Source organism: Dermacentor silvarum, chromosome 11, assembly GCF_013339745.2.
Source record: "Dermacentor silvarum isolate Dsil-2018 chromosome 11, BIME_Dsil_1.4, whole genome shotgun sequence".
Taxonomy (NCBI): Eukaryota; Metazoa; Arthropoda; class Arachnida; order Ixodida; family Ixodidae; genus Dermacentor; species Dermacentor silvarum.
This window is the reverse complement of record NC_051164.1, coordinates 73,148,209-73,160,209: the sequence shown is the minus strand read 5'-3', so window position 1 is coordinate 73,160,209 and position 12,001 is coordinate 73,148,209. Positions and strand designations below refer to the sequence as shown.

Here is a 12,001-nt window from a genome sequence, read left to right as displayed (position 1 = left end):
TATCACTTTCGCGTGACGTAGTGCTCAACCAGTTTATCAGATAAGCTCATTCGATTTTGCTCATCCAGCCAATGACCGCGCTCCTGACGGCGATACGGTGGCCGAAAGTGATCGTCACAGAATATGTCCCTATAATAACTGGCTCACTTGCACGCTATCGCTTTATGGCGATGGAATAGGGTTACTTGCGGATTCTATATAGAGCCTAGCCAACGTGCTATATAATGGTACCAATTAGTTATTGTGGCCATGTGCATCTCGTGGCACCGTAGGAAGGAAGTAGGCGAATAAAAGCAACTTTTTAATCAAGTTAGTTATCTTGGTCACTTTTCCCCGGCAGCGACGGTGGCGATAACGGTTATAATACCAGCTAACTTGGACGATAGTGCATGAAGCCGATTGATCTATATAGCGCATCGTTTTGTTATATTGAGTAGTACCGAAGGCCAAAGAACTTAGCGTTCAGTGAAGGCCGAGTCCAAGGGGTCCATCGCTACTACGCAGGAATTATTGCTTTCAACGCTAAGGAAGATACCGAGCTATTTTCGTCCGACATTAAATGCTTGAAAACCAGCTCTCATAAGCCTTACTTTATGAACAGTGCTGTTCTGGTAACTGAACCCTCGTCGATTGCTCGGTTCGCTTTCCATTTTGCAAGTATATTCTAGGTGTAGTATGACGATTTATTAGACGACAATGACGTCTCACACAATCGAGGTATATTTAGTCCACGAACGGTGATCACACGCACAGCGACAGACGCAAGAGCGCTTCTTCATCCTCTTCTTCACTACATTGGCCCCCGGGAGAGAAGATGAGCCTTCCGGGCGACTGACGGCGTAGGTAGGATCAGGGAGTCATAGTATGGCTTCAGTCGGCTGACGTGAACCGTGTCACGCCCGCGATGTCTAAGGTCGTGTGATGGCGTCACAGGCTCGACAACGTAGTTGACAGCCGATGTACGGTCGATGACGCGGTAGAGTCCATCATAGCGTGCAAGAAGTTTGGTTGAAAGGCCAGGGCTGTGAGGTGGGATCCACAACCAAACAAGAGAACCAGTCGGAAAATGTGGTGTAGGCACGTTACTATCATGTCGCAGCTTTTGGCGACCTTGGGCGATGGCCGCAAGGGTATGAGAGAGCTGCCTACAGTCCTCTGCGTATTTGGTGGCTTCAGACACTGGCGTGCATTCAGAATCATCGGGGCGGTATGGGAGCAGTGTGCCCATTGTACACAAGGGCTCGCGGCCATATAGCAGAAAGAATGGCGAAAAGCCAGTGGTAGCTTGTGTGGCTGTATTATAGGCATACGTTACGAACGGCAAAACAGTGTCCCAGTTACTGTGATCCGAGGCAACGTACGTAGTCAACATGTCACCGAGTGTGCGGTTGAACCTCTCTGTCAAACCGTTCGTTTTCGGGTGGTGGGCGGTGGACTTGCGGTGAACGATGCTGCAGGCAACGAGAAGGGCTTGTATTACTACGTGCAGGAACACACGCCCCCGGTCGCTGAGCAGTTGGCGTGGTGCTGCATGTCGAAAAACGAAGTTCCGCAAGATGAAGAAGGCAACTTCGCCTGCAGAGGCCGCTGGGAGTGCGGCAGTCTCGGCGTAGCGCGTCAAATGGTCGACACCTACAATTATCCATCGGTTACCCGAGGAACTGCGGGGAAATGGCCCGTGTAGGTCTATGCCGACTCGATCAAATAGCCGGGCCGGGCAGGGTAGCGGCTGTAACTCGCCAGGAGGGCGCTGTTGAATTTTACGCCGTTGGCATGCCGTGCAGGCACGTACGTATACTGGCGCACAAAGTGATACATGCCGTACCAGTAGAAACGCTGCCTCAGCCGAGTATACGTTTTCAGAACGCTGGCGTGACCATTATGGGGAGCAGCCTGGAAATAAGCGCATAAGTCAGTACGCATGTGTCGTGGTATCACAAGCAGCCATTTGCGACCATCAGGCAAATAGTTTCTGTGGTAAAGGTCGTTGTCGCGGACAGCTAAGTGAGCGGCTTGGCGATGAAGTGTTCGAGAAGAGGGTGTGATGGTTGGATCGTGGAGGAAATTCAGCATAGTTGAAAGCGGGAGATAATTACGCTGCTCGTCCGGCATATCAGCGACAATGATGGTCGACATGGATGCGAAAGGCGTTGACACTCAAGCCACATCGGAAGGTATCGGCGATCGGGAAAGCGCATCGGCGTTTAAGCGCTTTCTGCCCGATCGGTAGACAACGCGGATGTCACATTATTGTAAGCGAAGTGCCCCGCGGCCGACGCGACCTGACGGATCTTTCAACGAGGACAGCCAGCAAAGGGCATGGTTGTCGGTAACAATGTCAAAAGGGTGACCATACACAGTTGGAAGAAATTTGACGAGAGCCCAAATAATGGGGCCAAGCACTCCTTTTCTGTCACAGAGTAGTTGGCTTCTGCCTTCTTTCAAGTACGGCTCGCACATGCAGCGATGTACTCGTCGTAGCCGTTTTTCTGTTGCGCTAGGACTGCGCCAAGCCCGATGCCGCTGACGTCCGTGTGTACCTCTGTGGGCGCTGTGGTATCGTAGTGTCGAAGAATCGGCGACGAAGTAAGTAGGCGACGTAGTTGCTTCAAGGCTTCGTCACACGAAGTTGACCACGCGGAGATGCCGCGGCTAGCGGTAAGCAAGTTGGTCAGTGGTGCGATGATAGTTGCAAAATTGCGCACAAAACGCCGAAAATAATAGCAGAGCCCTATAAAGCTGCTGAGTGCCTTAAGAGTAGTGGGCAATGGAAACTCTGTGACCGCGCGAAGCTTGGCTGGGTCAGGAAGCACACCCTCCTTCGAAACATAGGCAATATACTTTTGTCATTGGTAGTGAGCTTTACCAAGCTTACTGCTAGCACCCAGGAAACGTGCAGTATATGACATACGGTATATTTAAGGCTACAAGGCAGGCTGGTTGGTTGACCGAGTAACGAAACATGAATTTCGATGGGGAAAATTTTGAGCAACGAATCAGACCATCGTCTTTCCTGCCTGTCTCTTTCGTTCCTCAAACTTTTTTTTTTACCGCTGGAAATTATATATAGAGTCTTACTGTGAGAGAACGGTCATGCTACAGCTAGCTACATGCAAAGCTTACAAAATCAGTGTTAGTCCGGTATAAGCTGCCGGATCCTGGATGGCTATCTCAAGGTTTCGTGAGTGAGTGAGGGAGAGAATGGTGTGTAACATGATGCACTATATTTTCTTCATCTTTCGTCGTTGGCAATCGCTGCTATGCTCCGTTGTAATATCTTACCTTTAGTCGTAATTCGTACGATTAAAATCACTTGTATACGGGAACGTCGCCGGATCAACTGGCTGAACATGTGTTTCAGCCATGTGAAGAAGAACGTAAATTTTATTATCAAATCAATTAGATTTGAGTACGGCGTCTTTTTAGTGGGTCTGGGCACCCGCCGCGGACGCGGTGTGACGATTAATTACATTGTAATGTTCAAACATTCCATTCAGCAACAAATAAAATGCAGTTTGACCGCTTCTGATGCACACGAACAGATAACACACTTCCATACCCTCCCAACAACGTTGTGGTAGTAAAAATATTTGCATTGGCGCATTCCCAGCTTCCTAAATTTTCTAAAAGCTTTCTGTTTGAATTCTTCTAAGTATTGAAATTATCCTTACCAAACACTTCAACTGGGAGAAAGAAAGAAAGGAGACAAAAAAAAACATCAAGTGAAGACAAAGAAAGAACTGTGGTGCTGAAACAAAGATATTATCATGTTATTTTTTTTATTTGCTCTATGGATTTCTTTCTATTTTGCTATTTTTCTATTTTCATTTCTTTCTATGGATTTCTTTCTATTTGCGCTTTTTTATTTGCCGGAGCCGTAAGCTTTGTGGATGAGTAGGCACAAACATATTCTATCTGTTATGTTAATATTTAAATGGGCAGACCACGCAAGCCCATCTCAGACGTAGCGATGTCCGGGGTTCAGGCACAATGCCAATATGACAATACTGGGCAGATCGGGAGGACTGAACACAGTGCAGGTACTTTTTATTGTTCCCCAGAGCTAGCCAGGGCCTAGATAATGTCACTAGCTCAATGTCCATATTACGAGAGTCGAAGATGGCGCTAAGTTGGCACTTTCATGGTGACGACAGCTTCTCCGTCCGCAGCCACATTCCTTTGTCGGGAACCATGAGAATGAAGTTTGCTCGGAAGCTTCCCGTTGTCTGCAAAATGCGTTACAATAACTTCTTAGCGCTCAGCGTTACTCACTTTGACGTCTGCTCGCGTATTGCTTCACTGAATGGTTTACTTCGGAGCCATATCACTTGAGATGGCATCATAGCGGGTACAAAGCTTTCTGCACATTATGAAATGTCGCAGTAATGGCAGTAAAGGCTAGTAAAGCACACAATCATGACGTCGCCTGTGTCTAAATTTCGTGACTACCATAGACGCCAAGCTATCCCATTAGGTGCCCCAAAAAGCGAATGGTGAGATGGTAAAATTTGTGCTTCGATCTCTTACACATTTGCTCAGATCAACATATGAGCGAATGGTATAATCAACTGGCTTCTTACAGATATGCGAAATTGGTAAGATTCTTTTATTTCTGGGGTTTTACGTGCCAAAACCAGTTCTGACTATGAGGCACGCCGTAGTGGAGGGCTCCGCATTAATTTTGACCACCTGGGGCTCTTTAACGTGCACTACAACGCAAGCACACGGGCGTTCTTGTATTTCGCCTCCATCGAAATGAGGTCGCCGCAGCCGGGATTCGATCCCGCGAGCTCGTGCTCAGCAGCGCAATGCCTTAGCTAACTGAGCCACCGCGGCGGGTCAGATTCTTAAGCTACTTATACTCTAAAGAATTAAGTGATTACCCTTTTGAATGGAAGAGTTTGATACTTGGCAAGATAGTAGAAATGTTTAACAGAAATTCATGTTATGCGCAAATGATGTCGCAGTTTGTACGTAACACGGGTGGGTCACGCGTGAGGCAAGATCTCCAGCAAGGTTTTCGTCTTCAAGGAGGCGACATACATGCAATCCGTTTGGCTGCGAAAGCTGTGAAGTGGGCGCACCGACATGTTCTACTGAACCAGGTCTACAGCGTAGCCAGGGCAGAGTTCTGCCTTTGGCCACCGACATGCCGACATGAGCGCCGACATGACACGAGCGCCGTACTGCCGCTCATACCGACATGCATGAGCGCGGGCAGGAGCTGTGCATCTGTGTGCATAAAGTGGTCTGTGCCGGACGAAGAGTAAGATTCAGGAAAAAAAATAGTTTTACAGCGAAGCTTTCATTGGCTAGGTTCCACGAGATCGCGTCCGGCAACGGAAGTGGATAGATAAACCGGAAGTAGATCAACAATTTTTTAGCTCCATGTGCTTGGTGGATTGGATCCATGCGCGTGCTCATTTTCCGCCAGCTGTGCCTTAGCACAGGTGTCAAAACGAATGATGGATGGCTCATTTCCTCACCACTGCCACCCCTCACCACCGCCGATGTCTCTTTCACAAGCTTTGCGATGTTCGGCGGCGGCACGTCCCTCCAATCATTGTGCCCCTTTGTCTCGTGAAAAGCGGCCGTGACGCATGTTAAAGAACACCAAGTGAGGAAAAATTAATCCAGAGTCCCTCACTACGGTGTGCCCCATAATGAAATCGTGGTTTTCGGACGTAAAACCGCAGGATTTTTTTTCCAGGCTTATTTCACACAGTATCGAGGTGCGATGCCTGCAACGTGGTCATCATGCCAGCGTTGTAAAGACGCCTAGTGGCCGCCAGGAGGGGGCGCTGATTCTGCCGCGCAGCCGCAGTTGCTTCGTGTGCGCCGTCGCGCCAACATGTAGCCCTCACGTAATATTAGAACACCGTCCGAGGAGCTGCAGCGAAGACCTAAACCGTACTTTATTCCTTTATTGTCAACTCTACGGCATCGCGTGGTTCGACTGCCGATTCGGCGAAGGCTAGATGCAAGAACGCTTATGTATTGTAGACATTAGATTCGCGTTAAGGAACATGTACCGGTCACATTTATTCCTCAGCCCCCAATTACGGCGTGTCACATACCACCAATATAGGGACGTCACGGCGCATGAATCAATCGATCAAACCTATGACATTGCAAAAAAAATGGAAGTATGCGATAACTTCACCACTTTATGCTTATTTATTTATTCATTTATTTTATCTATTTATTTTATCTATTTACTTTATTTATTTATTTTATCTATTTATTTTATCTACTTGTCGTACCGTCAGGGCCAGAGGCATTATGGAGGGGAGGGGTGCAAAGTATGGTGCGTAATAATGAAAAAAAAAACAGTGATGAAAAAAAGCTAAATTTATGTATAATTATATCACTATACATATCTTTATTTGCATAATAATATTTGGTTGGCGCGGTAGAAAATATTGAGAATCACTTGATAAACAGTAGTCAGAATACGTTTCTAAGGTAGTTAGCAAGAGGCTGATGGAACATACCAATGAAGTCACAAAAAAAAAAGTTACCTTCGGTTCACTTTCACTAGGCAGGACCTTGTGCGTGGAGACAAGCGTGGCCAAAGTCACCCTCATGAGGAGCTCCGAGTAACGCGATGCGATGCAGTTTCTGGGTCCGGCGCCGAAGGGTAAGTACGCCATGGGATTTATTTGGTGCCGGTTTTCGCTACTGAATCTGTGTTCAAGAAATACATACGCCAAAAGCTTTAATTCGCCCAACACTCTCATAGCTGTCGTCTCTTGCAATAACCTACGACACAAAAATGTATGTTTAAAAGACTTAAGCAGTTTTCTTTTAAAGAAACTTCAATTGGTAGGGCCCATTTTGTAGGCTACTGAACGGCAGATCGGCAACGAATAATCAACGTAGATTTTCATGTGTATATGCGTGATAATAGCGGAGAAACTAAACTATCTGCTAAATATAACAAATGCAACTCCGAAGTAATAATTATAAGGAACATATTCCAATTACAGAATTCAAGTCAGTGTGTTCTCAGTGCATGTCCAACTATGTACATTGCCTAAAGTAACATTATGTTCAGGACAAATCTTCGTTCACTTCTTTAAATTTACACTGGCTTTCCGCCTATTGGTTTTCTAAAAAGCCTTTCTGGCGTAAGAACCTTTCTGACGTAACCTGTACTATCCAATGAAAGAAAAGGAATGTTTAAAACGGATAGCCCGTGCTAGTGGGGCCTTGGAATAGGGGCACCACCCTGCTGCACAAACTCCGTATTTCACCTCGTACCCCCTCTGGGAGACTGGGGTAGGAGCCCGTCAAACTTCCGTGTATAATAAAGTTTTTCTGCTACTACTACTATTACTACTATTGATAAGAAACGCAGAGACGTCTACCTGTGGTATTTTCGTCTACCTAGCTACTGTGTGCTGAGGGATGGAACGCACTAAAAAAAAAAGGGGGGGGGGGGGGAGCCGGATTGATGACGATGAGAAGAGAAGTACAAAGCGAAGGGCAGCTGCTCAACCAAGATACTTGAGTCAAAAATCAACTAAGGCCTTGGTGGCCTGAAAACGAGATTTGCAGTTCAGTGAACGTCACAAGACGTGCTGTGACAACGGTTGGCTGTGAAGATCAGGATGGATAGCTGGCAAAACGCTTCAATTTTGCTAGGTCTGAGAACCTTGCAAAATTATCAGGAATGTAGCATAGTTTGCAGTCTGAAGACTCAGCTGGACAAAAACTCCACTCCCAGCCTAAGCTCGTGCAGAAGACTGACACTTTTGCTCTAAGGTTTTATAACGCTCTTCTGACTGAACTTTATACCATCACAGTATTTAGAACTTCATGCAGTCTTCATCGATGCGCAAGTTTCAGTTTCTATGCAACTATCCTAAGTGCCATAATAGGCTCAGACATTGGGCCATGCCACGAGATACATTTTTTTAATGAACTTCGACACGCAATATACGATTACCCTGCTTTCTTTCTAATACTGCAAGCAAAAACAGTTAACCACTGTAACAACTTTCTCACGCAAGAACGTGCGCCCAATTTGAAAATTACAGACAGTAGAACTTAGTAAGATCTACACTTCAAGAAATTCTCATGCTGATTTAACTTATTGTGCTGTTCTCTATTTTTCCGACCATCGTACCCTATCCCATCGATATACGGGGCACCTTACGTATTCTTTAAGATTGCCGACACGATGTCATAATACATTATGTATGTCTTGACTCGCTCTGTCACTGCATCGTGAACGGAAATACCTTATTTCTATCAATTTACTGATTTCATAAGCTCTTGCACTCATTCGCACCACCGCTACAACATTTTCCTACACAATAGCTGGAAGTTGTTATTGCTCTACGTGTCATTGTTCAGTTTGTTTACTGCCTTGTAGAAAATAGGAACATCATTATATGTACCATGTAGCAAGACAAAGAATGACTTAGACGGTGACAATAGTGACACAGCAACCAAGTTGCAGCAGTATTTCATTTTTTTCTCCACTGTTATTGAATTCTGCAGTTTATGCGACCGTGCAGCTCATGTAGCGCGCTCTCCTAACTGGGTTGTTCGATGTTCAGAATGGAACGCTACTGGGGAGCTTTTCTTAATTTTAACATCGACACTCATGGGCCTTAAAACCTTTATGATATGATGCTGTGAGAGCAGCATTCTGTGGATCCGAGTCGTATTGCGTTTACGTGTGCTTTTGACAAACATTTGTCGTACATTGTGGTGTATTATGGTAACCATGCGTTGTAGGGGGAGGGTTGTGTCTAATACCGGATGTTTCACGACTGCTTTCCACTATTCACACTCATGTCATGTCAGACGTAGCATCGCTTCACTCGAGCCATGCGCTGTGTTATTCGTGAGAAAAATGACCACGCCAAAGTCAACTGTCAACTACGCGCGGAATTGGTAAAGTGTGTGCGTGTGTTCACCGAGTCCCATTCCATACCTGTCGGGGTCAAACTTCTCTGGCTCGTTCCAGAACCTTGGGTCGTAATGCATCCTGAGCACGGGCACTCCGATAACTGTGTCTTTAGGGAAAACCCTGCCTTTGTATTCGTAGTTGTCGTCGCAAGCCCGCTGCACAAACCTGCGATAAGATAGCAGATCGTGCAATCAATCAGTGTTTCACCAAATCAATTCCTGTTTTTGTTTAATTTGTCGCGGCTTTGAAGACAGTCAGAGGAAAAAAGACAACAAAAGCGCTGTCTAACTCCTCGCTCATGTTGTCCATGTTATGCGTGGCTGCTTGCTATCTGCGCTGCGAAAAGCAGGAATTAACAAAAAAAGGTCTACTAGACGACTTGACTTCCTAATATTGTGCACTTATAATTTAAACTTAAGTTTTTCTGCGCCTAATATTTCGGCAGCGTGCTGTTAGTGCTTTTGACGCTGGTACGAAAATGCTATTTGATGTCTTAGAAAGGGCTTAATCTCATCGCATGTCTTGGTGCTCAAGGCTGACTAACCCCTTGCGTACTTACCCATGAAGTGATGGATACATCCGGAGTGCTTCAGAGATCACTTGGCCAAGATATTCCATGCTACAGATGTTGTCGTACGTGAGTTCACCCTGTGTGGGAGACAATGCGTGTAGTTGAAAAATTGCGCGATATTGCTTTGTAGTTAAAATGTAATTGCCCCCCCCCCCCCAAAAAAAAAAGAGCCTCCGCCGCTGTGACTGAGCATAGTATAGAAGCATCTGTCTGTGTGACTGTAGTAAAAACGTGTGTTCAAAAAGCAGGCTAACGATACGGGCTTCATTGCCGTTTAGCGGGAAGCCCAGACACGTCGGGTCCAGCGCAGAGTTCGGCCGAGCAGCTCCAGGCAAGCGCCAGCGCGAGGAAGGCAGTAATACCGACCCTTGGGTCTTTGTCATCCTCACTGCAGGGGCGAAACGGCAGCAGCGAAGCTTGGGCTCTCTTCGTCATTCATCGTCATCGTCATCATCATCAGCCTATTCTTATGTCCCCTGCAGGAGGAAGGCGTCTCCTTGCGATCTCCAGTTACCCCTGTGTTGCGGTAGCCTGATTCCAATTTCCACCTGCAAATTTCCTCATTTCATCGCGCCACCTAGTTTACTGCCGTCCTTCACTGCGCTACCTTTCTCTTGGTACCCATTCTGTAACTCCAATGGTCCACAGGTTATCCACCCTATGCACTGCATAGCCTGCCCAGCTCCATTTTAACTGCGGAGCTGTTTGAGGTGGCGGTCCCACTCCGGCGGCACGAGCCCCGTTTTCAGTACTTTTGGAGCAACAACTTTTAAACCGCAGCTTCGTAGCTTTAGTACCTTCCCGCAAAATGGGCAAAAGTAGGGACAGAATTCTAAACATTGCTTAATTTTGGCAGCATTATTAGGAAAGCTTATAATGGTACGTGAATTAAATTTTGTGTCCTAAATGTAAATTGCTTGAACTCTAAATTATCCAAAATTTAGCGTCCTTGAGCGTGTTGTTGCCGGGCTGTTTACAACAGACGTTTGCGATACTTGGCAATCTTCAAAAGCAAATCATTCAAAAAGTAAAATTTCAACATATTTTGCTCCGTCTAGGCAATAGATAATATGTCCTAAAGCTACAGAGCAAGCCGCAATGCAGTAAATGAGGTAGTTTCTTCTAAATATGGTCACAACTGAGACACAATTCGCAAAAACCAGGTATCTCATGCTTGTTCTTGAACATCTATTTCTAAATCACAATAATCAATTTCTTTATATTATATGTAGTTGGAAATCTACAAGAATTAAGCTTTTTTATGGTATATACGACAACTTTATATCCTAATTATAAGAGCCTCCACGGTTGCTTCAAAAGGATTGAAAATGGAGGGCTCGTGCCGCCGGAGTGGGATCGCCCCCTTAAGCCGAGCGTAAGTCCGTAACATGCGAACGGAAATTGTGGGCAGATCCTGGCGGTTGTGCAGAAAGGGTCCAAGCGTAATTGCACATACCCCTGTGAACTAGCGAAGGTGTTTAAGCCTAGCCCAAATACGTGACCAATACCTTGCGATAGCCGATCGATAGCCAATCAATAGGTAATCGATAGTCGATCAATAATTCATAAATTCCGGAAAATGCTGGGGATGACTTGTTAGTGCTAGGTGCCGATCAGTTCCGCTGTTTCTTTAGCTTTGGCCAATAGTGCTAGCTATGCTATTTTTTTCTCTTAATGTCAATTAGAATATGTTAATGTCAAATAGAATATATCTTCGACATTACACTATGACTACTTCGTAAGTTTATCAGTGCGCCTTCCAATTTCTGTCATACAGAGAAAGCCATGAGCTGAAGTGATGACCAACCATTACAGGAGTAAGTAACGGCGGTAAAATATTACGAAACATCATGCTACAGACTAGAGTATCAGTGCTTACGTCTTTCTTTACTGCTTTTCGAACTTCTTCTCTGAGTTTATCTTGGACGTCCTGGTGCATAGCCAGGAGATAGGTTGCAAACGTCAGTGGTGTAGCGACGGCATCAATCCTGTAAATTGCGCAAGAAAAGACAGTGATTTCGTTTGTCACATTTTTCATACAGGATTATGGGGATCAGGGATCATTTTACCTATTCCTTGCACGGAATCCCTGCTGAGAAATAGATAATGATCGGTAGCAAACTCCAGCGGAAAAACAAAATTATGCAAGGAATCATGACAACATTGGGGCCTTCACTATAGCGAATCTTTATTTTTTTATTTATTTGTATGTTTGCTAGTTTCTCCGATAGTAGCCTCATGTCTCGAAAACAAGTTATACATATGGCCACAAAGGTCCTGTATAATTAGCACGAAAATTTATTTTAGCAAAATTAGGGGTAATTAGGCCTAATTTCAGGAACGTCATCTGGTGTCGTGTCGCATTTTGCGCAATTTTCTATAAATCGCTCAGGCAAGAAGAGCGTATTGTACATACTTATAAAAATTGTAATAACTGAGTGCATGACCTGACGAGTGAACGTTCTCCAAGCTCGTACAGCCATGTGCAAAAAGTTTAAGCCATGGGG

The 12,001-nt window shown here is 45.5% G+C and overlaps 2 protein-coding genes across 2 annotated transcripts in view; one reads left to right on the top strand and one right to left on the bottom strand.

The window, feature by feature from the left end:
- Positions 1-3,757: 3,757 nt before the first annotated feature.
- The window catches only part of LOC119432952 (cytochrome P450 3A31), a 45,116-nt gene continuing 36,872 nt past the window's right edge, over positions 3,758-12,001 (bottom strand). The window contains exons 10-14 of the mRNA XM_037700096.2: positions 11,374-11,482; positions 9,483-9,571; positions 8,948-9,088; positions 6,522-6,687; positions 3,758-4,226 (exon numbers count right to left, since the gene is read on the bottom strand). Coding sequence (XP_037556024.1) covers positions 4,140-4,226; positions 6,522-6,687; positions 8,948-9,088; positions 9,483-9,571; positions 11,374-11,482 — 592 coding nt within the window. The 3' untranslated portion in view covers positions 3,758-4,139. The remainder of the gene's footprint in view (positions 4,227-6,521; positions 6,688-8,947; positions 9,089-9,482; positions 9,572-11,373; positions 11,483-12,001) is intronic.
- LOC119432673 (facilitated trehalose transporter Tret1-2 homolog) overlaps positions 6,539-12,001 on the top strand; it is a 157,737-nt gene continuing 152,274 nt past the window's right edge. The window contains exon 1 of the mRNA XM_049658875.1: positions 6,539-6,640. Within this exon, the coding sequence (XP_049514832.1) occupies positions 6,608-6,640 (33 nt within the window). The 5' untranslated portion in view covers positions 6,539-6,607. The remainder of the gene's footprint in view (positions 6,641-12,001) is intronic.